The sequence below is a fragment of the Empidonax traillii genome, unplaced genomic scaffold (assembly GCF_003031625.1).
Source record: "Empidonax traillii isolate 1590-97213 ecotype Southwest subspecies unplaced genomic scaffold, ASM303162v1 scaffold471:size1368335, whole genome shotgun sequence".
NCBI lineage: Eukaryota > Metazoa > Chordata > Aves > Passeriformes > Tyrannidae > Empidonax > Empidonax traillii.
Window position 1 is genome coordinate 1,233,414 of NW_020955664.1, and position 26,004 is coordinate 1,259,417.

The 26,004-nt window shown below is 38.1% G+C and overlaps 1 protein-coding gene across 2 annotated transcripts; it reads left to right on the forward strand.

The window, feature by feature from the left end:
• Positions 1-446: 446 nt before the first annotated feature.
• Positions 447-25,153, forward strand: FOLH1B (folate hydrolase 1B). Of its 2 annotated transcripts, none has more exons than XR_003572566.1 (19): positions 447-560; positions 1,983-2,091; positions 5,025-5,211; positions 5,984-6,085; positions 7,961-8,086; positions 9,780-9,966; positions 11,038-11,131; positions 12,763-12,861; positions 13,277-13,362; positions 14,362-14,481; positions 15,820-15,902; positions 16,166-16,229; positions 17,046-17,113; positions 19,036-19,127; positions 19,941-20,031; positions 20,388-20,498; positions 21,440-21,521; positions 22,854-22,946; positions 23,961-24,113. XR_003572566.1 is itself a non-coding variant. In XM_027895813.1 (19 exons), exons 2-19 carry the CDS (start codon positions 2,036-2,038, stop codon positions 24,148-24,150), a joined length of 2,085 nt encoding a protein of 694 aa, XP_027751614.1. In that variant the 5' UTR covers positions 447-560; positions 1,983-2,035; the 3' UTR covers positions 24,151-25,153. The 2 variants fall into 2 exon arrangements, 1 of the variants encoding a protein (XP_027751614.1); XM_027895813.1 differs by having other exon boundaries at positions 20,388-20,652; positions 23,961-25,153.
• Positions 25,154-26,004: the final 851 nt, after the last annotated feature.

Below are 26,004 nucleotides of genomic sequence, written 5' to 3' on the forward strand. Positions count from 1 at the left end.
CAGGGAGGAGGTGGAGTCACCATCCCTGAAGGTGTTTAAGGAAAGACTGGACTAGACGTGGCGCTTAGTGGCGTGGTCTAGTTGACAAGGTGGTGTTCGGTCGGTCATATGTTGGACTTGATGATCTCAGAGGTCTTTTCCAACCTAATTGACTCTGTGAAATACGGGGTAGCAGTATATCCGAGGAGACTGGCAGAGGGGAAAGATGGGCACGCCTGGACCGACCGACAGAGGCAAGCGGCCAGCCCAGCGCCCGATCAGCAGCTCCGGCCGTCGGATCCCGGGCGGGATGCCGGGAGAGCCTTATCCTCGGGTGGGGCGGGGAGAGTGGAGCCCTGCGGGGGTGTGTGCGGGGGCCGGGCGGGGGCGGGAGCCGCAGAGGGCACTCCGGGCGGCGGGGCGGGCGCTGCCAGAGCGGCGAGGACGGGCCGGGATGGCAGCGATGTGGACGTCGCTCGGCACCGTCTCGGAGACGGCCAGCCCCAGGGCAGCCAGCGGCCGCTTCTGGGCCGCCGTCCTGGTAGCAGCGGCGGGGCTCTTCCTCCTCGGGTTCCTCATCGGTACAGTGCAGACTAACCCTCCCCAGCGCTGAGCGCTCTGCCGGCCGCCCCCGGCCCGTCCAGCCGGGGGAGGTGGCGCGGAGATGGGCCGAGGAAGGGCTGGGGTTGGGGGAGGAGCGGGCAGGTTTCCAGCGCCCGGGACTTTGTGCCAAGGGTGCCTGAGATGAGTCCGTGCTCAGCCGGCCGACACTCTCTGCCTACCTCCCTGCCTCTCTCCGTTCCTCTCTTCAGACCGGGCAGATGCAGTCACCGACCACCTCTGCGATTTCCAGCTCCGCCGCAGGAGAAGGGTCTTTGACTTGTTTTTCGTTTTACTTTTTATTAAAGTAGTCATGCTTTAAAGTGTGACTCATAAAGTAGCAAGAAAGGAGACGCTGGGTTTGTGAGGAGGGCACAAAAGACAGACCCCCTCGACCCTGCTGCCCTGAAACCGCAGCAACCTCAGCCAGAACGGCAGGAAGATAAACTTGGGGCTGGAGGGGTGCTGACAGGAGGGGAGAAAGAGTTTTTAATTTGATGTCCCACCTCCTCCTAATCCCAAGCAGGCAGGCCTGCGGGTTGCTGCCGCAAGAGATTTCCCCTTCCTACCTTCCTTTTGTTTTCACAGATGAATCAGGATAAGCTTGAGGGAGGAAGGAAAACAAAAGAGCCACTTATATTTTGCATTGCCATTTAGTATGTACTTGGGGTTGGTGCCATTGGGAAGCCTGAGTTGACTGAATTGCTCTTTCATGTAGAAAGAACCTTTCACTGTGCCGGTGACCAGTGCCTCCCTAGTACCAGCTTGTTACCTGCTTGAATATACCAGCTCTCTCATTCACCTTACCCATGTAGCTGCTGCTGCTGCTGCATTGGCACAGAACATGTCCAGTCTGACTTAAAAAGAGATGTCAGAAACACTTATCTTCCTGGCCAGGTGTTTCTCTCATCACTTACTCTGGTAGTGCCGGCATAGTAAGGGAAGGATTCCAAAATAAGAGCCAGACAGACCAGAAAGTGAGAAAGGAGTTATGAGACATCTGTTCCTTACAAAGAGTGTTTGTGTTTCTATGCATTTTTGTAAAGCTACTGCCTTATTACTGAAGTAACTGGTTTTGACTGCCAGTATGATGTTCTGGTACTCAAGGAAGATAGGTAAGTCTCCTTAGCATCTACAGGAACATAATTGTGATGACTAAATATAGTGTAGTATTTTATACCCCTCAGTATCTACCCATGGAAATAAATTCTCTTACTGTTTGTGGGACTGACACTGCCGTCACTGTGCAGCCTGCATTAGGTTGTGGCTGCTTGTATGTACTGAAATAAAAGCAGTTGGAAAATGCACAGTGCAAATCTTGTGGGGAGACCAAAGAGAAATGGTGTGTGTCATGGGAATATTGCTCTCATGTTTTTACTGTTGTATTTTGGTGTGTTGAACAGGCTGGTTTGTAAAACCTACAGAAAAGAAGACATCTCTGAGTACTCATGAGGACATGAAGACAGCATTTATGGCTGAAATGAAAGCCGAAAACATCAAGCAATTTCTTCAGTAAGCAGTGTGTAGACTAATCAGTTCAGACAAGGAAAAAAATTCAGGCTGGAACCAGTGCAAAGGTCATAGAATCACAGAATGAGTTGTGCTGGAAGGGACCTTAAAGACCACCTAGTTCCAACCCCCTGCCATAGGAAGGGACACCTTCCACTAGAGCAGGTTACTCAAAACCCTGTCCAATCTGACCTTGAACACTTCCAGGGATTGGGAGTCCACAGCTTCTCTGGACAACCTCTGCCAGTGCCTCACCCCCTTCACAGTAGTGAATTTCTTCCTAACATCTAGTCTAAATCTCCCCTCTTTCAGTCCAAAGCTATTCTCCCTTGTCTTATCACTGCATGCCCTTTTAAAATGTCCCTCTCCAGCCCTCCTGTAAGTCCCCTTTAGGTACCGCTTTAAGGTCTTCCCAGAGCCTCCTCTTCTTCAGGCTGAACAACCCCAACTCTTTTGGCCCATCTCCCCAGGAGAGGTGCTCCAGCCCTCTGATCATCTTTATGGCCTCCTCTAGACTTGCTCCAACAGATCTTATGTTGGGCCTTCTTATGTTGGGGCCTCAGAGCTGAGCACAGTACTTCAGGTGAAGGGTCTCATGAGAGCGGAATGGAGGGACAGAATCTCCTTTGTTGACCTGCTGATCATGCTTCAAACAATTCAGAACAATGGAAGGTGACAATATAGATATTTTTAAATCTAGTTACTGTAGTTTTCAATTTAGTTACTGTAATTAATTTCTCAATTTCAGTGACTTGGAAGCTTTAACTGCAATTAAGCTGATGTACTTTTAGGAATCTTGTAAATGGGTTATTTTTCTCATAGGAGACTAGTATTTGTTAAAAACTTGTATTTATTCCAGTCTGTAATAGACCAGAAGTCATAGTTTCTTGATAGAAAGTTACTTTCTGTGTAAAGAAAGAGCATCAGTTATTGCACGAGTAATCAATACACTTGGATTTGCCTCAAATTCCCTCCCTGATTACATAACATAAAGTTGTACAAAACTAAATTACTAAACTCCCATTTTTTGTTTTGTACAATTGTGGCAATCCCACTGATTTCATTTGAAGTGCATTTGTCACGAACTATAGCAAATAAATTAGCTGGAAAGTATGTTCTCTTTACTACATAACAGTCATGCCATGACTATAACATAAACATTCAAAACTGAGGACTTAGAAGTTTTAAGAGTCTTAATCTGTGTTTTGGCTCCTGCAAAGTCCATTGTTGTTAAACAGCTCTTTAAAGGACCTCTTTCTCCCCTCTAAACTCCCTGCATCTACACAAACAGAAAACATTGTGCCTCATTTACTGTCATGTGGCCAGTTCTGCAGTGAAATATGGCAGATGTTTAGCCACTGCTCAGGACTACCAGTACAGACAGTCGACAGATTAGAAGAGAAAGTGAAGAAAAACACAATATTCAGTTAAATGGAAGCTTAATACAGGAGGAGATGGTTGCATAAGTCAAATATTCATGAAGATGTGAGACTTAAACATTTGTAACTCTTAGAGAAAACAGCCATTGGCACTAAAAATAACACTTCACCGTGGTCTTGGTTCAGTATGTCATACAGTGACTTTTAGTACAGTGTTAGTAGTAGATGTTGACATTGTCAGAGGAACATGGTTTTATCTAGCAGCATTTGGCTGCTGAGGACTTTGGTTTTATCTAGTTTGGGGAAAAGCAGGCTGAGTGGCGACCTCATTGCTCCTTACAGCTTCCTGAGGAGGAGAAGTGGAGAGAGAGGTGCTGTTCTCTTTTCCCTGGTATGCAGTGATAGGACATATAGGAATCATTCAAAGCTACTCGAGAGGAGGTTCAGACAAGGAAGCATTTATTTACCAAGAGGGTGGTCAGACCTTGAAAAAAGCTTCCTAAAGATGCCCCAAGCCTGCTGGACCTTACAACATGCATTAACTTGATCAGCTCTGAATTGATCAGGCAGTTGGACTTAGATGATTGTTGTAGATTCCTTACAACCAAACCTATTCTATGCTATGCTATGCTATGCTATTCTGCTTCATTATGTACTGTTCTTTCAAAGTGCTTTCTTTAATGGCTTTGTTCACTATGGAACTCAAGAATTTAAGGTTTTCCTAATCTCTTACCCCTTTGTTGTCAACCATTAACACTAGCTGGTGCCACACAAGCATCTGTGGCATGTTAATGGCACAGTCATATGACAGAAGTAGGACAGCATCATTCAGCTGAGGGTTTTTTCAGCTGACTTCACCACTGGGCCTTCTCAGTGGTCTGAACAATTTATTTTTTTTTCAGACAATGGGTTGTTCACTATTTATGGTCTCTTTCACTGTTTGTTATTCATGTGGCATGATTTTTAAGTCACGAATTGTTGAGTTTTCCTGTTTCTTGTTTATAGTTGTTTACGGCAGTCAGAAGTCAGTCTCTCTTACTTGCCAACACGGCAAACTCAGAGTGAACTTTCAGACAATTTGGTATTTGTGCCAAAATTAATTAAAATAGTTTTATCCAAGGAGAATATCCAGTTAATTGCAAGTAAGGATCAAAGTAATTATACACATTTCTAAGTTGAATACACAAAGATAATTATGCTTATTTCTTTTATCACTTCACAATGAAAGTCTCATCCATAGGAGTGCACAGGTCTAATGTTACTCAGAAGAGAATGAGTAAAGAAAGGACAAGACCCTGTTTCTGGTGTCATCATACCATTCTTGCTAAACCCCACTGCAAGGAAGATACAAGTACCTGTGCTAGCTTTGGACACCTGAAACTCTTTACCTCAATTTATGTATTATACAGGCAAAAATATACATACAGAGAAGCCTTGGTCCTTATTTAACCAGGGTATATCTGATCATCTCTAGAGGGTTTATTTCCAGCTAGGCTAAGAGGAGTTCTGATTATGAGCTGCAATACTTGACCTGATTGTTTCTTTATTTTTCTCTAGCAATTTTACACAGCGTCCTCACCTAGCAGGAACAGAGGAGAACATGCGTCTGGCACAGCAAGTCCAAGCTGAGTGGAAGACCTTTGGTTTGGATTCTGTTCAGTTAGTTCATTATGATGTCTTGCTCTCTTACCCTGATGACACTAAGCCCAACTACGTCTCCATAATTGATGAGCATGAAAATGAGGTACAAAAAAACACCAGTTTTTCCAACCAGGGAACAAAATCACTGTCATACACCTGGGAAGACTGTGAGGGAAAGATGTTCTCTGTTCAGTTAATATTGGGCCTGATACAAAGCACATGAAAATCGAGGGTTCCAGTTTGCTTTTGTATTTTGCATCTATGTTTCATAATGTATGTGCTAGGAGTACTAATATTTACTTTGATTCATATAGCATACTGACATATATTGATTAAAGGTGAATTAAGTAAGAGAATTGCTTCATGTAATTCAATTGTTTTAAAATTAGTCTGTTATTTAGAAAGAGGAGAGAAACCAGGATCAGCATCATTCTTTGTGTTGATTCATTATACAGTATTGATGATTGTGCTAAATTCAGTTTCTGGAAGATTAGAGTTTAGGCATCAAAATGTACTATCACAAGGGACATGAGTTCATTACAGAACAACTCTAGTGCATGTAGAAGTTCCAGGGTGGAGCAGAATGCAAGCATTTTTACCATTACGATTTAACCTCTTCTTGTCTGCTGTACTGAAACCACTTTAAGGGACCCTGTGTTCATTTACACAGCACTTTGTGAAGAGTGCGGATGGGATTTGTCTTGAACTTGCCTACTGAAAAGGCTGCCCAGTTCTTGCTAAAGTTTTGTCGTCTCCTCATATAGGGCTCTAAAATCAGAGTCCTTTAAACTGCAGGTGATTGTGAAATGTGTCTGAATTGTCCTTTTTTTCCATATCACCCGGTTTACATTACTCCTTTTCTTCTTTCCCATTAGATTTTCAACACATCATTATTTGAGCCTCCTCCTCCGGGATATGAAGCTGTTAGAGATGTGGTGCCACCCTACAGTGCGTTTTCAGCCCAAGGAATGCCCGAGGTAACAACAGAATAGTGAAAGAAGCAAAAGTTGAAACGGAAAGAGAAATAGAAGTAGGAACAGAAGTAGGAAAAGAAGCAGAGACAGAAATAGAAATAATGGAAATAGAAAAGACTAGCATAGCACAGAATAGCAGAGAGCAATACAGAATAGTGTGAAATTCCTTAGGTTATAGTTCAAAACCTGAGGTATCACCAGTAGGAAATATGACCTTGCTCTGATGTTCTTGGCATTATTGCAATGGAGCAACGTTCAAATCAAGTACTCATACATATGTTTAATTTTTTTCTCTAGTTTGTATCAGAACTAGATTTTATTTTTCCTTTTCCTTAAAAATATGATAATCAATATTTAATATTACTGCTATAAGCTTCCCCCAGCATTTCTGTAACTATGTATTGTTTTCCATCTTATTGAACAAATAGACTGTTATATTTAAACACTCTATGAGCCAAACCTCATTTTCAAAATGCTGCTTTCCCAAGACTTACACTGACAGGTATAGCTGCACAGTGTTGAAAATGCTTGAAAAAGTCTTTTGTTAGCTTTTCTGGCAATAAAATTGTTGCAGTGATCTGAATTTAAAGCTAATCCTGTCTTCTTGTACCTGTGGTACCAGCTGATGGGCTTTCTTTTATAAAGCTGGCCTGTGTAACAGGAATTTTCTGGCCTATGATCATTAGGGGTTTCAATTAATATTTTGTAAGATTAGAATTTTTTGTTTTGTTCTTAATATTTTTACTGTCTGTACATAGGATAATTTAGGTTGGCAGAGCCCTCTGAGCTCATCCAGTCCAGTTTCTACTTTAAGGTTCTTACTAATGCTTCTACTCACACAGCCCAGTATATATCAGAATCATGTGCTTTCTGAAGTTTGTTAATAAGCTGTCCAAGTTCAGAAAAAAAAAGGTATCCTGTATTCATTTGCCTCAGATACTTAAAGGATACTGGAGAATCAGGCAGGTAGTTTGTACCCTAGGATATAGGAGCAATGAGTGTTTCAAGAATTGCAATGGGAATTTCAGAACATAATGTAAGATAAAATTCATGGGTTTTGACCTTTTATCATAACATATCCCTGAAGAAAGATAGAATAACCTCACTGCTTTATTTAGTTTGTGGAGAGCTACAGTAAATGATAAGATATGGAAAATCATAAAAACAAGTTTAGAAAGCTTCATCTTCCTTCTTTAGAAAATTATTTTATGTGAATTAAATATATGAACTTGGTTTCTGAAGAAAACAATACCTAAAGACATTGTCTTTTCAAAATATGATGCTTATGTTCACCTTATTACATAATAGTTTGACCAAGGTTCAGGTACTTAGCTAGCACTGTTAGGAATAGCATTCTCCAGTGAGCTGTTTTCTGCATCTGTACTGCAAACAGCACAGGAGGGAGCATGTATATAGCTCAGCAGTGGTAATACTTGGTGGGTCCATGAGTCTTTTGAGTTTTCCCAGGCCAGTTTCTCTATTTCGTGTTAAAAACCATTCTACTAAAAACTAAAACTAAGCAGTGGACTCTACTGTATAAAATATAATTGATATTTACGGTCTGTGTCCAAAATACCTCCAGCTATCCGAGACTGACTCCAGTTTTAAACAGACTATGAAGAGAATTAAACACCTCACTTTGAACACTTAAACATAAGTCATATGTGAACATTCTCAGTTGTGCACAAAGTCTGGCTACTTTGGATAGTAGGAGTCTATTAAAAGTCACTTGCCTGCCTAGTTGCCTTACGATCAAAGAATTCATGCTAGAGCCAGTCCCGGAGATCATTGCTCCCAATTTATTACCTTATAAGAACGCATCCTCCTTTCGACATGTTCTTTGACAGTATTATTTCAAATTCTGCCTCTTTCTATCAGGGTGAGTTAGTGTATGTGAATTATGGCCGCACCGAAGACTTCTTCAAGTTAGAACGTGTAATGGGAATTGACTGTAAGGGAAAAATTGTTATTGCCAGATATGGGAAGATCTTCAGAGGAAATAAGGTAATTCCTGTATATAAAAGTGTTACTTGTGCTACCCTTCACTTGTTTTCAAGAGATTGAAGCACTTACCTAAAGTGTTCTGTAGATCTTAGTGTAATTGAGTTTCATAGAGCTGTGTTTGAAGATGATTTTTTAGTAGAAGATAGCAAACATATATTTCATAGATATATAATACATTTCTAGGATGAAAGTAAATAAGTTGGAAAGTGTTTCGTATTTTTATATTGCTTTGCATTCTATAAATTTTTCCAAAAATCACTAACATTGTTTGATGTTGTATACATTGTAATACACTCTAATTCTGAACTAGGCTGTTCTTCCCGATTGGTTCAGCTGTCCTGTAAAATGTCAATATTGTATTTCTTTTAATGGTTTCTGTACACCAGGCAGAGAGTATAACTATATGGAGGCTATTTTAAATTGTGTATTTGGTTATTCAATGTCCCTGTCATAGAAATATTTTTAAACTACAGTTTTCTGCAGATTTCCATGACGTGATAGTAAGGGACATAATCCTTTGCATGGTTCAGGCATACACTCAAGTTTTTATCTCAACAGGGATGTAAGAAGACAGTCTATTTTATGTGTATTTGCTTCTTGTACAACAATTAGTTTGACCCTAATTTGAGCAGGACTATAGTTTGTATTTGTCAGTTACCTAAGGATATCAAACACTGAATCTCCTCACTGGAATGCAACTTCTTATTATGCTGTTGACCAATCTTAAGATTCTAAGTAGATAACTCACTGGTTTACGTACATAGCATTTTTACCAGTGAAAAGTGACATATAATTCATATCCTGGGTCAGATAATATCTTCACTAAATTGTTTACCACTCCTAAAAGTAATAACTGAATGAAAACCACCTAAAAATCGAAGAAGATATTACTATCTATGAATCCCTTCTTAAAATGAAGCACAAATACCTCAGAGTTACTAATATCTAGAAGGGCAGTTTTCCTGTGGTTTGGAAATTATATGCCATCATTGACACAAAGGGATGATATGTTAATTCTTACAGTAGTATTTCATATGACTGTTTATGTACTGGACAATTTGATAGCCTATATAAAATCTGGAAAACTGTACTGCCGTTTTCCAACTTCCTAATGGTGTGCAAGAATAAGATAGATGATGAAGGCAAGTACTGTATTTCCTTAAAATAAAAAATAATAATAATGAAAAAAGCTATGATATTTCTGGATTAAAATACCCAAATTTAAAACTGTTGAAGTTTAGTTGTCAGTCAATCAGTATCCATCACTGTCATATCTGGTAGCAAACCAGATTGGGATGTCAGAATGACATATATTATACAATAATAAAGTCACACGAGAACTCTTTTGAAACAGCATGCAAGTCAGTTCTTGTTCCATAATAAACTATGCACTCTGGAGTTAATCTTGTTTGCAGCCAAAGACAGTGTCAACTCTCCAATAATGTTTTCCATGTCACTGATGTTATCTCCCAACTAAAAGTCAAAGCAACAACAAACCTCTTACTTTCATATGGAATCTGATATCTGTATATATATTTTTCAGGAAATTTTATGGCATGAGACTTTACTTACGCCAAGCACTGTAAAAAACCCTGAGGAAAAATCACTGTAATTTATAATACCTTCTTTTGTTCCTTGAGTTCTGTGGTCAAGCTATAAAGGACTGGATAGGGACCAGAGATGTGCTTTGCAGGTGAAGAATGCTGAATTAGCAGGTGCCACGGGAATTATTCTGTACTCTGACCCTGCTGACTACTGTGCCCCGGGAGTAGACCCCTATCCAAATGGCTGGAATCTTCCAGGTGGAGGAGCCCAGCGTGGGAATGTATTAAACCTGAATGGGGCAGGTGATCCTCTGACACCAGGTTATCCTGCAAAAGGTGAGTGACTCTAGAGAAGACATGCTCGAGGATCTGGTATCAGGAAGGGGCAGGCAGTGGGGATGTTCTTTCCCTTGTAACAAAACACTTTTTTCTCAGTCTTTGTTGCTCAAAAGAGGCAGCTTTGGGTTTCATGTCAGTAGGCCACTTCTGTAAGTAGTGCATGAGAGGAAGGGAGGGCATGTAAGGAGGAACCACGGAGTGCTCACCTGTATTCATCACCTTCATCTTATGCTTCCTGAGCTGTTTGAGCTGTGCGTAAGTTTTTTCATTTATCGCCTAAACCAGACCATTTTGGCTGAAATTCATTAAGAGCCATTCATGCCAGCACTTGAGACAGCATATCTGAGACAGGCAGTTACCTCAGGAAAGGTGGTCCTTAAATGATGGGCAATGTTGCCTCCAGCCAGCAGAACTTGAGCTGGAAGGGGATACATGTTCCCAAGAGCAGCACGACAGAGCAGATTATGGGGAAGATTCCTCTTTCCTCATGCTAGAGTCGGTGATCTCACAGATAAATCGCTGTTTTCTTCCCTCAAAAAAGGTCTCTGTGAATGTTGTATTAAGGAAGAAACTATTCTTTTCCAAATATGCTTTTGTCCACATTGTAAAAATTTTCTCATTTGTAAAATACCATGATTTCTATTTGAACTTTGTCAGAACAAAACCTAGATTTCGTTTTGTTCTCAAAAACAGCAAACCAGAATATTCAGTAGTCCAGTGTATGTGATTTTATCTGCATCTTGTTATCAAATGGCAAATTTGTTTTAGTTTCCAGCAGAATGTTCCAAGCATCAGATTAAGGGCTCACGCTTTTCTCTTATCTTTAGCTTAGTTTGAACTTCTTTCCTGTGAAGAGAAATGTTTCTGTTCAAAAGGATTTCAACAAAAAAAGTTACCACAATGGAAAAACCTTCATTGGCATCTCCCTGAAAACATGCAATTAATGTCAGTCCTATATCTGGGAAAGTGAAACGATTATCCCTGACTCCAGTGTTAGGATGGTGCTATGAACTGTACTGATTCCTTCTGAGAGTGGTAAATGTGAAAATATTTGTCTTTTGCTTTCAGAATACACCTACCGATTAGACAAAACCAGTGGTGTAGGTCTCCCAAAAATTCCGGTTCATCCTATTGGCTATCATGACGCAGAGTCATTACTGCGGTAAGTGTATGGGAGACATGAACAATTTTTAAGAAGACTGTTTTTTGAAAGTTATGGGAGCATTTGAAAAGAGAGGAAAGACATTTGCACTATGCTTATCTTGTAGCTGTTGAAATAATATATTTTTTTTCATATTAAGTTCTCTGTAGGAGGTAAATGTGTTATCTATTGCTGCATATCAGATATATGCAGAATGATCTGGAAAGGACCATTTGTAATATATCCCGGTCAGTCAAGTATACTGGAGGTATAAAGTGCCTCTTAGTTTGAATAAAGGCAAAAATTTTCAAGGCTGACATGGTACCTCTCATGTGAAAAAGATCAGAAATGAAGTAATCCATTTGTCCAGATAAGTACTTGCCATGAATGTTTGTTGGGACAGTATCTGTACTGTCCTCTATTAAATGAAGGTGTATGCATTCTCTCATCAGATTTGTTATGTTGTTTAAATATGAAATGATGCTAGTGAACCAGTATAAGCACACTGAGGAAACTCAGGAGTTTGAAAGGGGATTTAATAAACATCTACATGTAAGTTTGCTTACTAAATGTGCAAGTAGCATGGAAACAGGCTACCAGCTTGCTAGAGGACAGCATTAAAATTCATAATTATTTCAACAAACAAAATAAGTTCACTAAAAACTACTAAGATTTGATTGAGTTGGAAAGTGTATTGTTCCCCTAAAAAATGTAGCAGTAATCATCTGTACGAACTGTAGAGTTGCAAAGAAGGAAATGCCAGGTTGGCAATGGTATGATGGATAAGTGTTTGAAGCAATAAGTGAATATAGTCTTGAGTATGTGTTTGCATAGGAATTTTACACCTAAATCACATGAGAGATCATTCTGCTCAGTCTGATGCCTCTGTTTGAGTACTGATTCAGGAAAAAAAAATATATTTTGTTTCTCTATTCAGATTTCTCCTGAAGTATTGAAGCTATCTATTTTTATAGGAGACAGAATTTTACTGTCTTTGGTGGTTTCGTATACCTGATGTTTATTAACACTGTCCTAATGTTTTTCCTATTTCCTCCCAGGCTTCTATAACTAATATATCTCCAAATTGTCTTTTCTTTAAAACATTCTTGTTATCACTGTTATTAAGATAACTTCTCATAATGAGAAAGGTATAGGTTAAAAAACCTCTTTTATCCACTCTCAACTAGTAGTGGTAGAGCAGATTAATATGTATAAATATGATGTAGCTAGACATTTCTCTTCAATAAGTTGTAAATAATTCTGGAACTTGTTTCTAGTAATTATGAATGAAATATAAATATTTAAAAAATACTTTTTTTCACACTTGTCTGGAGAAGCCATAACTTCTTGTTATTTCTACTACCATATTTTTATATAAAAAATTTGAGGACTTGAAGACATGCTGTATTGTAGTGTGTAATAAAGCTCGACTGAAGTATGCATTTACAGTAAAAGACAAGCTTTCATTTACAGTAAACATATTTTGCTTTCTAAGAACAGAACATCCATCATACTTCTTAATATTTTCATTGTTTCTCACAAGTTCATGTCAAAAATATGAGTCGTTTATGTGAATAAGTCTGTTTCTTCATTTGTGTTCGATGCTGTTGTAAGATGTCTGTAACTAATAATGATGGTTTTTTTCATCATAGTAATATGGGAGGACATGCACCACCTGATAGTAGCTGGAAAGGAAATTTGAATGTATCTTACAATGTTGGTCCTGGTTTCACAGCAAGTTATTCTACAAGGTCAGTTTTGTTTCCTAAGGAAAGCATGCTTGGGATCAGAGAAAAGATAGGTAGAGCAGTAGAATTTGGCCAAACATTAGATGTTTTTCATTTTTCTCTCACTCTTCTAAATTTAGCAACTAGCTGCTAGCAAAAAATCCTTGGATTTGGAGTTCTGATCCTGTTTGTATAAATCTTATTGACATCAGAAACATTGCATAGCTATCAAGGGCTGAATGGTCTTCTCATTTGCACAGGTATACATCCAGAAAAAAAAATTCCACTGAAATATTTTCAGATTTACCTTGGTTTAATAGAGGGTAAAGTTGGTCAAAATGCTTTCCTTATAGTTTATGTTTATACTTTTGAAAGGTGTCAAGATGTTTTATTGTCTAATCTAGAGGATTTTCTCTGTATTTTCTTCCCAATACACTAGAAAGGTGAAAATGCAAATTCATAACAACAACGAAGTAAGAAGGATTTACAATGTGATTGGTACTATCAGAGGCACAGTGGAACCAGGTAAAATCACCTGTCTTCAGCATAATATGAGTGAGAAGTGAGCTCTACATACACTTCATAATTACAAGGGGGACATGAAGAGTATAGTTTTCTCTTGAAATATTGTACTACATGATCATTGGTTTTGAAATGTTTATTGCACCAACTTTCATATGGTTCAGGGTATGTCAGCACTTTCACTGTGAATGCTGATTTTCAAGGGAGAGTCCAATACGAAAAATATTTGTCTTCAGGCAAATAACTTTGCAACTGGAAGAATAGTCTTAAGTGGATATTCTTCCCCACTAAACACAGGAATGGATTTTGCATTCCATCTGAAGACACGTTATCGACCACTATTTACTTTTTGTCTGTCTTATAGTCTCTTGTAATCAATGTGATTTTATACTCAAAAAAACCCCAGATATATAAACATCCCTGGGATGATGATAACATCATTTATCTTGTTACTGCAGCACTTCCCTTGTGCCTGAAATACAACTGTTAACTATATTGTAGTAGCACAGAGATCTATTCTGACTTCGATCTTAATAATCACATCTCTGTCATGATTTGAACAACTCTTTTTATGATTGATTATATATATTCAGAGAAATACTGCATTCAGCACACTCTAATGTTGTGAATTTGTGTGCTGTGCATATATAATTAGTGGATCAGCTTCACCATGAAACACACTACTGTAAAATATGGAAAGATGCTTGTATCTTTAGGGAAAAGCTGCAGTATTTCTAATAATAGAACTAATGCTATGGAATTTAGGAGGTTTTAAGTCTTCTGGGATTCGTTTATTGTGCTTGACAAATTCTCTAGCACTAACTGAAAAATACAGAAAAATGTCTTTAACGATTTAAAATGTGTTTTGCCTTTCTGTCATGTATATTATAAACTGTTAATTTCTGTTGCCTGATATATACGTGGAAAAAAATTACTTCAAATTAACAGCTCTATGGCAGGAAAAAAGCTTTCCTAAATAAACCTCCAAAATAATTTCTCCAGACAGATATGTCATCCTGGGAGGCCACCGTGACTCATGGGTATTCGGTGGCATTGATCCACAGAGTGGGGCAGCTGTGGTTCACGAGATCGTGAGGAGCTTTGGAAAACTGAAAAAGGAAGGTAATAAAGCTCATCAAGATAAATGATCTCAGCAGTGCCCACTGATTTCACTGAGATTTCAACATATGCTTAAAATTAAACATGTCTATCTGATGTCTAGAATAAACCATGCTGCTCTGCAGATGTTATCTAATTCCAATTACAACTTTGTTATATGAAAGGTCCTTCTGCTCAAGAGAAACACAAAATGGGGATGCTGAAATAAACGTGATGTTCAGGTACAACTGATTACTGCGTATTTGGGGATGGTCAGACTGGATGTTTCAATGGTCTTATAAAATCGATACAGTGGTGGACTGATAAAGGCTTCATGAGGGCAACACTGAGAGCTTTCTCAGCACTTAACTGTGGCTTGGAGACAGACTCAAGAATAAATAAAGGATGTCTGTGTAATACAGAGAATAAGCTGTGCAAAAGTAGTAGGAGGTAGTGGTTAAAAATACCTCATGCCTAGTCGCATTAGAATAGGAACAAATGTCAACTGCACCAACTTTCTGCTCCTGTCAGAGCAAATGCTGTCTCCTTACTTGACATCCCATGGAAAGAGCTCTGACAATGCAAATACTGTTCTAGAGAAGCATTCTTTGCCTACACATTACACTTAACACTTATTGACATTTAGTTTTCTTCCCATTTCTCCCAGTTACTGGATATCAGGGGAAGCTGTCTTTGGAATGCAAACTGGAAAAAAAAAATTAAAAATTAAGAAAGAGAAGGAGTAAAAGATGAAAAGGTTCCAGTAGCTTCAAAGAAAACTTCAGGCTGAGATACAGAGGCAGGTCAATAGATCCTGTTCCATTTGTTGTGAATGGAATAAATCAGATGCAGAATTTCAAGCGAAAGACCTTTCCTTTGAAGGTGATCTTTCAAAGTTACAGGGAATTCCTTAGGTTTTAAAATCTGGCATTTGGAAGACAAGTCAAAGAAAGTCAGTAATAGATATGAAAACATGCCACTTCTTCTGTCAAAGTAGACACTGGTATACAATGTATACTAAACTGAAAAGAGCGAAAAGAGTAGAAAATCTTTCTTTCAAGAATTTTTGCACAGCACATTATTTGTCCTTGGTCAGAGTTTTAAATTTTAGACAATTTTCTTGAAATTAAAGACGAGAGACAAGAAGGAATACATTATTTGGCACAATATTGAAGTAGAGGTGAGATGACTACAATAACAAATCATTATTATATTAGGTTACTGAAGTTGGTGTTAAAATTCCTTAAACATGTCTCTTTCCCCACAGATCATGATACAAGATGAGCCTCCCCCAAACTGACATTTATTTTCACATTTCAGCCTTTATTTTGGTAATACAGTTTTCATGGTTTTTCATTGCAGGATGGAGACCAAGGAGAACAGTGATGTTTGCAAGCTGGGATGCAGAGGAATTCGGCTTGTTAGGATCAACAGAGTGGGCTGAGGTAAACCAATAATGTTCAAAAAGACATTTGGATGGTATCTGCTCTTTGAGAAATCTGTATTAAAAAGCAGCATTTCTTTCCTCCCTCCCCCTCTTTTCCTTGCACACACATTCTCTCTCTCCTTCTTCAGTTTCCTTTTGAATGTATAGCTCTGTGCAGTATATGATGTCTTTCTGTGGAAGAGCTGTTTCTGTTGTGAGTGGGAAAAGAGTTCTGGGGGAAAAAAAATTGTCAGCATTTTCTTCCTCTTTTCTTTCTCATAGGAAAATGCCAAAGTATTGCAATCACGAGGAGTGGCTTATATCAATGCAGATTCTTCAGTTGAAGGTACGTGGTTTTGAATTGTGTTTTACAGAAATAGTGATGGTATGACTGGGAGGGATTTTGCCTGGAGATTCATGAGACCTTCATTGTGATCATTTCATTGCATTAATTCAGAAGTGGATATGGGGAGAAACTGTCACCTGTGATCATAAAGTATCCTTCAGATATTCCTGTTTTTTTTCAGAAAAGAAGTCCCTTACAGTAGCTACACTGTTTGGGAAGTCATAGGGAGGGACAAGAAGTGTTGTGCCCCTGAGTTCTATGACAACTCTTCCGAGTCAGCTTCTTTTCTTATAACATGCATAGTAATCACAGGGACATAAGAAAAGCTCTGAAGAATTTCTTAAAAAGCTGGGCTGAAATTCATCATAACCAATACAAATGCACTGACAAGATCACAGGAAGACTCTTCTTCCAGGCAACCAGCAGTAGGACAAGAGTGCAGTCTTAATCTGTGCCAGGGCAGATTTAGGTTGAATATTAGGAAAAAAATTTTTACAGAGAGAGTAATCAGACACTGGAATGGGCTGCCCAGGGAGGTGGTAGATTCACCGTCTCTGGAGGTTTTTAGGATGAGATTGGATGTGGCACTTAGTGCCACGGTCTAGAAACCACAGTGGTCTCGGATCAAGGGTGGGACTTGATGATGTCGGAGGTCTTTTCCAATCCAGTTAATTCTATGATTCTATGATTCCCAGCTTACTCCTCATAAAGAGTGTAACTCTCCAGTACCTACCTTATTTATTAACAAATAATGGCATGAGATTTCAGCTGAGTGGAAGTTCCTTCTTCAAATAAATAGTTTTTCCTGTTTTTCAGGAAACTACACACTGCGAGTGGATTGCACACCACTGATGTACAGTCTGGTGTACAGTCTGACTAAAGAGGTAAGATCACTTGAAATTTTTGGCCAGTATGTTCAGTGCTCACTCAATTGATGGGGCTCTGTCTATAAAATATGGTGTCAGATGTTTCTTTTCTGGTTGCAGTATCCCTTTTAGGTCAATAGCTAAGTAATTGGAGCTTTTTCACAGAAGGGCCAAGAGGATTTCAAGCTTATACCTTTAAATATTAGCTATTCAGGAATAAGGGACTTTTCCACTTCTTCTGTGAAAGCATTTCTTCTAAGAACAAAAGAATAAAAGAATGCTATGAACCAGAGGACAGAAATAAGCACAAACCTGGCTGCCCAGATCAACTACTAGAGTGCTCATGGTAGTGGGAGACTGACTCCCTGTAAGCAGGGAAAAAATTAGTCCTACTGGTGTATTGTTTTTGGTATAACGTGACAGGTTTGGTCAATGTGCTCAGCTTTAGTGTACCCTGTTAGTTATTCATTGGCACTGACCGTGACGCTCTCACACATATTTGTGTGACATACAAAATTAAGAGGTAGAGACCTTTCTCAGGAAATAACCTTACCATCTTACATGTATGTTCCTTACTTTGGGAGTGGGTCTTAGAGGCTGGCATTTTATTTCTGGGGCTTTTTTCCTGTTCAACTGTATTAAACAATGAACATTTAATTAGTCTTTTTTTGTGTTTAAATGCATAAATAATGTACATTCATCTACTATATATATTCTATAAATCTATCTACCTTCGTCTGCTGTATATATTTAGTCATCTGGCTTTTCTAGGGTTGATAATTTATTATCTCTTGAAAGCTGGCATTAGCCTGGTACCAAAGTAAAGAAAAGGTAGTAAATCATTATAATAATTTTCTGGCAATTAAAGTACAACAAATAAAATGGAACTGTTAAAATCAGGTGCACAGATAAAGGTATTTCTGTCATAAACTGCAGAGGAGTTGATCACCTCCAGTTCCCGTGGTAACCTGTGCTAAATGCAAGAACTGTCAGAAAATCAGGTCAGGAGGGTCTCCGTTTGGACAGCAAGAGCCATTATTAAAATGTTGACCTAAATACCAGTAAAAATGGTTGCGTCGTGTAACCCTTCCTCAGGCTGGGAAGCAACAACAGAGGCTGAGGAATGCATATAACCACAGCTTGTTGGTAGCTGATGTCTGAAGAGAATGCTGATCAGGAAGCATGTCCCATGTGATCCCATCCAAACTTAATCTGTGGCAAAAAGTCTTACAGCAATTAGCTTAATGGACAAACACCCTCAAATATATTAGCTTTAATTTAATTCCTATTCTTAGGTAGTTATGTATGTATATATTAGTAGTAGAAGAGATATTAATAATCTTTATTAGATTCAAGATAATAAAACCCTCAGCATTCTACTGATGCGAAGATGCTGCTCAGTTACCTTCAAAGTAGTCAGAGTGATAGGAATGAGCTTTAGGATGATTGTGATTTGTATACCTCTCTAGCAGCTGTGATGACAAAAGCACCAGGTACTGTGCACTTTGCTCTTCTAAGGTTGCTTCTGCATTCATAAACATAATTTTTGTGAACTAAAACAAGGTAGAAATGGTTTTGAATTAAAGTAAAACAAAATTGAAATTTCCCAAGTAAAGCCAGAAGTTTTGTTTTGTGAGGGATTTTTTAGTTGAGTATTTAAATTATATGGCTGAAAATCTCAAAAAGAAACATCAGAATGTAAATATTGACTTGAAATGTTGTGCTCTCCTTGTGTTTTCTTTCATCTAAAATTACTTACATTTTAGCAAATAAACTATTCCTCTGGAAAATGCTATGCATTTAAGTGTTAAATGGAAATGAAGAAAGCATGAAGGACTTAAGACTGTGACTTACTCATTGCCCTAAGTGTTTTGTTTGAGGACAGGTTGTTGATTTGTTGCTTGGTAACATTTAAAACTGTGCCCTTTGTCTTTTTCTAGATACCAAGTCCTGATGAGGGTTTTGAAGGAAAATCTCTTTATGAGAGCTGGTATAAAAAAAATCCATCAAGCGAATATAAAGAGGTCCCCAGGTCAGTGACAAAAGAACACAAATTATATACCAAACGTTATTATAACTTGTAGATTGTGGGGTTTAAAGAAACACCCACTTGAAAAGCTGAATGCTTAAAAGAAATGGTGTGTTTCTCAGCTGGTATAAATTTCAGAGTTTTATTGATTGCAGCTGGTACATTATTGTACATTAGTGTTGCGAACCTGCCTTTGTCGATGAACAGAAGGCTTTATATATGAAAAGTGTTCATGTCGTTTTATAGAGATTTAGACAAATAAGAGCAGTATGCACAAGCCAGTGGCAGGCACACAAGATGCCACCTCAGCAGCTTTCCCTTGCATTTGCTTCCAGGCTCCTGGAAGGCCTCTGAATGTGGGGGGCAGAGGGGCATGTCAGGCAGGATTTACAACACCATCCTTCAGATTTTCCAGAGGGTGTCTATAGAATCTCAATGACTGATTTTATTCTGTGAAGCCATGCTGATACTTCTGTGATTTCTCTCAGTTGGGAGCTTGGAATAGTGGAAGTTCAGCAGGAGGAGGGTTCTTATCAGTGATAAAAGACAGTGAGTGAAATTCTCCTCCTGGGAGCTGGATATCTCTGGCCCTAAGAATGATTACTTTGCTCTTCCAAGAATGCAACTGATGTGGTGTATTCACTGTGGGGGTCAGAGGCAATGCATGTGTAGTGACAAAAAGAGCATATTAGGAAAAGAGTGTGTAGTGTATAGTGACTGACTGCTGAATAAATAATTGACATGGTACTTGGAAGCAAACTAAAATTATACTTTAAGTATTGTCACTCAAGGCATTTTCCTCTTTCTTGTTAAAAGAATAAATAAGCTGGGTTCTGGCAATGACTTCGAAGTCTTTTTTCAACGTCTTGGCATCGCTTCAGGCAGAGCACGTTACAGTAAAAATTGGGTAAGTCTTTGTAATGTGGTCTCCCCAGTAACTACTTCAATAACATCACATGTAGGGGAGCCATTTAGACTGCTAGCTTTTTGGGATAGTTCAGTTTAGTGTGTCAGAATGTTAAGTAATTACTAGAACTCTATGTTACCTCAATACAAATATGCAATATTTGTAATAAATAGGAAATATGTATATCTACAATACAAATATGTAATAAATAAGAATGATCAACTTGGTGTCAGTCAGAAAAACTTGACTTTAAAAACTTTTCTGTGCTTTGAATCCCACAGCAAGGGTTTTCAAGCTGCGCCGAAGTATCCATAGCTGAGTAATGGTTTTGTTCTGTTTTGGTATTTTTGTTTCAGAACATAGAAAAATATAGCAGCTATCCTGTTTACCACAGTGTCTATGAAACCTATGAAATTGTGGAGCAGTTCTACGATCCTACTTTCAAGAATCATCTGACAGTAGCTCAGGTACGGGGAGGGCTGGTGTTTGAATTGGCCAACTCTGTTGTGCTTCCTTTTGACTGTAGAGATTATGCATCAGCTGTGAGCAACTATGCTCACATCATCTATAATTTGTCAAGAAATCATGAAGAGGAACTGGCAACATACAACGTATCCTTTGGTACGTACAGTCTTTCATCACACTCCTCCTCCATTAATGCTAGCAGTGCCTTGTAGTAGCGTATGTCTTAGTCATGGCCTGGTATTTACCTTGTGCTGCACGAACAGTAAATAGAGCAAGAGCCACACCCTCCAATAATTTGAAAGGTGAATATTTTGTCACTAGTGTGCCTGTGTAGAGAATATGCCACTGCCAAATAGAGCTAACACCTTACAGTCGCACGTGCTTTGACCTGTGTATGATTCACCAATGTTGACAACAATGTATCATTGTCTTGGTTCCTTAAAAATAATCATACTGCTTTGCAGCTTATAGTGTCAGATAATTCTCTGCCTCAGAAGCCTCTGTTTTATTGACAGGATTTAGCTGCTTGTGACCAGTATGAGCTACGTGCATGCACACACACACCCACCCCCACATATGCTCTGTCTGTCCAGAGGGACATAAGAGTAAAAAGCACAGGCTGTTGGGGTTATAAAATCTCAGACCTATGAACAGTCTGATTCTGGCAGTCCATGATCCAGTTTTTGATATTTCTATATATTCTTCAAATAGCGAATAATAAACAATATCCACAGAAGTACTAATTTCTACTCTCTCTGAGGCAGGTTTTCACACGGAATTACATATTTTTTAGTGTAGGAATGTGGGGTCATCTGATTTTCCTTCACCGACACTTAACAGATCATGATCACAGTGAAAGATAAAGCTTTAATTTGTAGAATTTGATTTGCTAAATGATATCTTCAGAATAGGAAGGTAATTGCTTCCTTCCTGCTCCTTCCAGATGCTCTCTTTTCAGCTGTGAAGAATTTTACAGAAGTTGCTGCTAGCTTTCATGAGAGACTGCAACAAGTAGATATCAATAAGTAAGTTTAACTCCTTTTTTCTTCCAGTCAAATATACATGTAGTCCTCTGAGCTCAGAGGTCATCGTCACCTGGTACCACTTAATAGAAAAAAAGGTAAAAAAGAAGCTGTAGTTGGGGCGAGCTTTTTGATGAGCTTTCAAGAAGTTCTATGTACTACCTATGCCAAAAGGCCTAATTTGAGTTTGACTTAATTTGTAATTTATTCCTTGTAGGCCATGCCCAGAATGACAAATCAAGCTTCGTTTTGTATATACATATGTGTATGTAACGTTTCTTGGGAAGAATCTAATTTAGCCATATGCTTACCCTTATGGAACACTAACTGAGAATAAAAGCCATCTTTTTAATGGCAGCAACTTTCAAGATAAATGAGTTAACAATAATTTCTTGTGTAAAAGATGACATTTATGACATATGACATGTATGTGACATTTTCAAAATGGTTTTATTGATGGATGGCCTAAATCTAAGTTTTAATTCAACCAACCAGTTTCAGTTTCTGTTTGTACCACTGTAAACTTGAAACTTTATTGATGACAGTAGAGTTATTCCAGGCTTACAGTGGTATAAATTTTACCATTTTTATTGATGAATGCCTTCAAAGCTCTACAATAAGTTGGATGTAAACTACCAAACCCACATATACTCAGTATAATCTTCTTCATGGTTCTTTTATTTGTTAAACATCAGTAGTATGCTCAGAGCTATTCAAAGCACACACACACAGATGGTCTCTGATCCAGGGAATTTAAAATCTACCATCAGAAAAACACAATTCTTGGATGACTCAAAAGATGGTTCTAACATCACAAGGTTTCTTTTTTTCAGATGTGATTTTACATAAAAGCTCATGCAATTTTATTGAAGTAATTTGTGGCTGGCTGACTTTGTGGGAAATAGGGTCTGTAGAAAACTTTTATACAAAAGAAGAGAATGGTCTACTAAAGTATCCTCATGAAAAGGAGATAAAGGAGTAAAATGCAACATGAGAGAAAATACCTGAAATTGTCTTCTTTGACACTATTATTTGGCCTTTAAAAACAGCTTTAAGAGACTTTCAGAACCAGACTATCTCACAACCGATCAGCATAATTCTTCTTTACAGGTTAGCTGACATGGACTGTTTTTTTGTACTACACTTTAACTTCAACATCTTGGATCTAAAATCGTTGCCTAAAATCAAAAACATAATTCTCTGGACAGTGTTAGTGTAGAAACACTGTTAGTATAGAACGCTGCCCTTCATAAATCCAGAAGTGTGAATTCTGGGGCACAGGATTAAGAGTAGGTCAAACAGTCTGTAGCTAACATTTTCCTTTTTTCTTTTTAGCCTGCTTGCTGTCAGATCACTAAATGATCAGCTCATGTTTCTAGAAAGGGCTTTTATCGATCCTCTTGGATTACCTGGAAGACCATTTTATAGGTGAGAAATGGTTACTTTTCACTTTCTTCCTGGAGTAACCTGTAAGAGTTCTGTTAAGATTCACAGGTCTCTAAATAGAGTTATAGCAATTTTATTCAACATAGTAAAAGTAGATTAAACAGAACAAATAAGGTTAAAAAGAGAAAACAATATTGGGGAAAAATTCAGTGAGATACATTATACAGAATGAAGAAGAGTCTTGTTGGAAACCTATTCAGATAATTTCTGCTGATTTCACTGGGCTTCTAAACAGATCCAAAGCCCTGGACTCATTTCAAGCAATTTTAGTGCTAAAGGGTCTATAGGAAATTAATATTATTTGAAAGTGAAATACTGTATAATTCAAGTACTACAACTGGATCAACTATAAGAGAATAGTCATGCTAGCAAATGCAGTGTGGAGGGCAGCACTAAAAAAGCAGTGAAGGGAATTCAGTGGTCCTCTCATCCAGTTCAAGAAGTAAATCTTACCTGAGAAGCAGTGAAATCAAGTCTAGGTTTTTGTTCCTTTTACCAGTCAGCATAATTCAGAACAGCAATCTTTCCACTAAAAAGTTCCACTAAAAACTAACTGCAGAAGGAGAATTAAGTTCTACAGTCCTTGTATACCTCTCATAGCTTATGATTAAAAATCTATTGAGAACAGTCTCTTGTTAAAGCATTGGCTTTCCTATCTCAAAGCATACATGCATCTGTTGGAGACTGTGTATATCTTTGAGAAAATAAGCTGACTTTTTAAAAATCTTTTAATTTCATCTAAAATGAGGAAAAGGAAAATACTTGAGTCAACTTCGTCTCAAGTAGCTATAAAGTTCTGGAATTCACATGGCATAATGTAGCTTATGTTAGTTTCTTGCTTCATAGACTATAGCTACTATTGCTGCAATAATCTTATTTATTTACATCCTAAGTGTCAAAAGTTTAACAGATGGTATAGAAACAGACTAGTTTTATCCAGAAAATTGTATGTTTTATTTTCCTAATGCAGAATATTGCTATTTTCCTTCCCTACAGACATGTTATATTTGCTCCAAGCAGCCATAACAAGTATGCTGGAGAATCCTTCCCAGGAATCTATGATGCCATGTTTGATATCGAAAGCAAAGCTGATCAACATGAAGCCTGGGAAGAAGTGAAGAGGCAAATTTCCATTGCAGCCTTCACTGTGCAGGCAGCAGCAGACACACTGAAAGAAGTAGCATAAATATCAACAATATGATCACCAGTGAAGACAAAGTATGGAATTTTGCAAGAAGTCTTAAAAATGGATAATTGAAAAATACTAGGAGGATTATTACAAAGAACACAAAATAAAAAATAATCTTGTTCTTTGCAAATAATATACTCAAGTGGAATGCATTTAGCAATGTTAACAAGGTAATGTACTCCATTCCAAGAGCTCAGGATTTCGATATCTTGTGAAGTGAGAGTGAAAAAGTTTCAGGTTTTCTCTCAACTTTGTATTTTAAGAATTGCTAACCACTGGATTTATTTTCAGAGCTTTGAATTTTGCTGGTTTGATTATTATAACTGTCTTCATAGTGCATCAGGAAAATAGAATTAATTTCATGTTCCTATCAGTTTCTAATTTTGTTGTTGACTTTTTATTATTTACCTTGAGATTGTATAATTCTACTCCAAGACAGACATCTCAGCCCTCCTTTTACACAAAGATTCGTGTATGAAGATGGGAAAGCTGTGACATACCATTTGCGGGATGTATAATGATCATAACAAGTTTTAGGCAGCCAGCCCAGAATACTCATCCATGACATTTCTTCTCCTTACATGCTGAACCTTGCAGCTGTTTGCAAATAAATTTAAGCAAGAAGTTTTCTAGTCACTGGAGTAAAAACAAGGCAGATGTATAGTCATCTTACGAAATGTCTTTTGAGAAGACAACCTTTTTTTATCTGAAATCTACCCTTGCTGTGCCTTGTCCATATAAACTTGTTTTTAATATGAAGACAGTTAGAAGCAAAAAAAAAAAAATCATCATGTCTGTAGTTTGAAAGGATACCAAATTATTGCCATTTTGTAAAGTCTCTAATTTTGATCTGCTGCTGACTCGTACGATGGACTGCTCAAAAGTTCACAGTGGGACAACTGAGATCAGACAGAGAAGACTCAGAAAATCAGATGCCTTCATCCAACACTCTGCCACTGGAGGATTATTAACCTCTTGCACAGATAACATTTTGTGTGATTTGATCTGCCATTTTAGCTGAGGCATCTACCATGTCTTAAAAGACTGTCCCATGATCTGATGGTTTTCACTACCATGGTAGATAATTTTCTTTTCTGTAAGATTTCATTTATTCATAAAAATCTCTACACCTCACAGTAAAACCTTTTAGACAAGTTGCTATAATTAAGTCATTATTTTCTGTAACTGTTTGTCTTTCTGATGAAATAACCCAGTTTACCACATAATGGGAAATGCTCTTATGCCCACATTTATTGCCAATTTATTTTCACATTTTTTATGAAACTGATTGGAGTAAACTATGGAGATTTCATTCCAAATCTAATGCTGATGGGAAACATTGCTGCCTCTGTTGTATCACTGCTGGTTGCTCCACTGCTCCACTTTTGCCGATGGTGGATTAATTATGAATGTCTACAATCCACTTCTCAAAAATTAGCCAGGTTAGTTTAGTTATCTTAACCTAGAGGATTTTGTCGGCAGCAATCAAAGAAATTATAAACCAAATCTACCATGTAGAGGGGCACAGCAATAAACATCTATTGACCAGGTGGATACAATAACAGTATTTTTCTGTTGCTAAGAGGGATGAACTGAAGTGCCAAACTCCAAAATTGTGGAGGTCTTTCCCTATAGGACCTGTATGCTTCCCCACCGACTCTTTCTCTCAGCCCAGAAGACATAATTTTTTAATCTCTAGCTTAACCATAGCATAGTTTCATTTAAGTTTAATTAGAGCCCTTTTTGGCAATAGCTAGAAGATAATATACAATATTAGGGCCCAGGACCTCACAAAATACAGTCTTAAACTACAGGAACATCCAGGAAAAAAAATAAATCTGTTGATCATCC

What these genes read in the sequence shown, in the direction of transcription:
- FOLH1B (XM_027895813.1), top strand. Translation starts at nt 2,036, where the DNA reads ATGAAGACAGCATTTATGGCTGAAATGAAAGCCGAAAACATCAAGCAA. An exon ending in CACGTTACAGTAAAAATTGG is followed by an intron (nt 20,032 to 20,387) that starts GTAAGTCTTTGT and finishes TTTTTGTTTCAG; the next exon opens with AACATAGAAAAATATAGCAG. An exon ending in CAACAAGTAGATATCAATAA is followed by an intron (nt 21,522 to 22,853) that starts GTAAGTTTAACT and finishes TTTTCTTTTTAG; the next exon opens with CCTGCTTGCTGTCAGATCAC.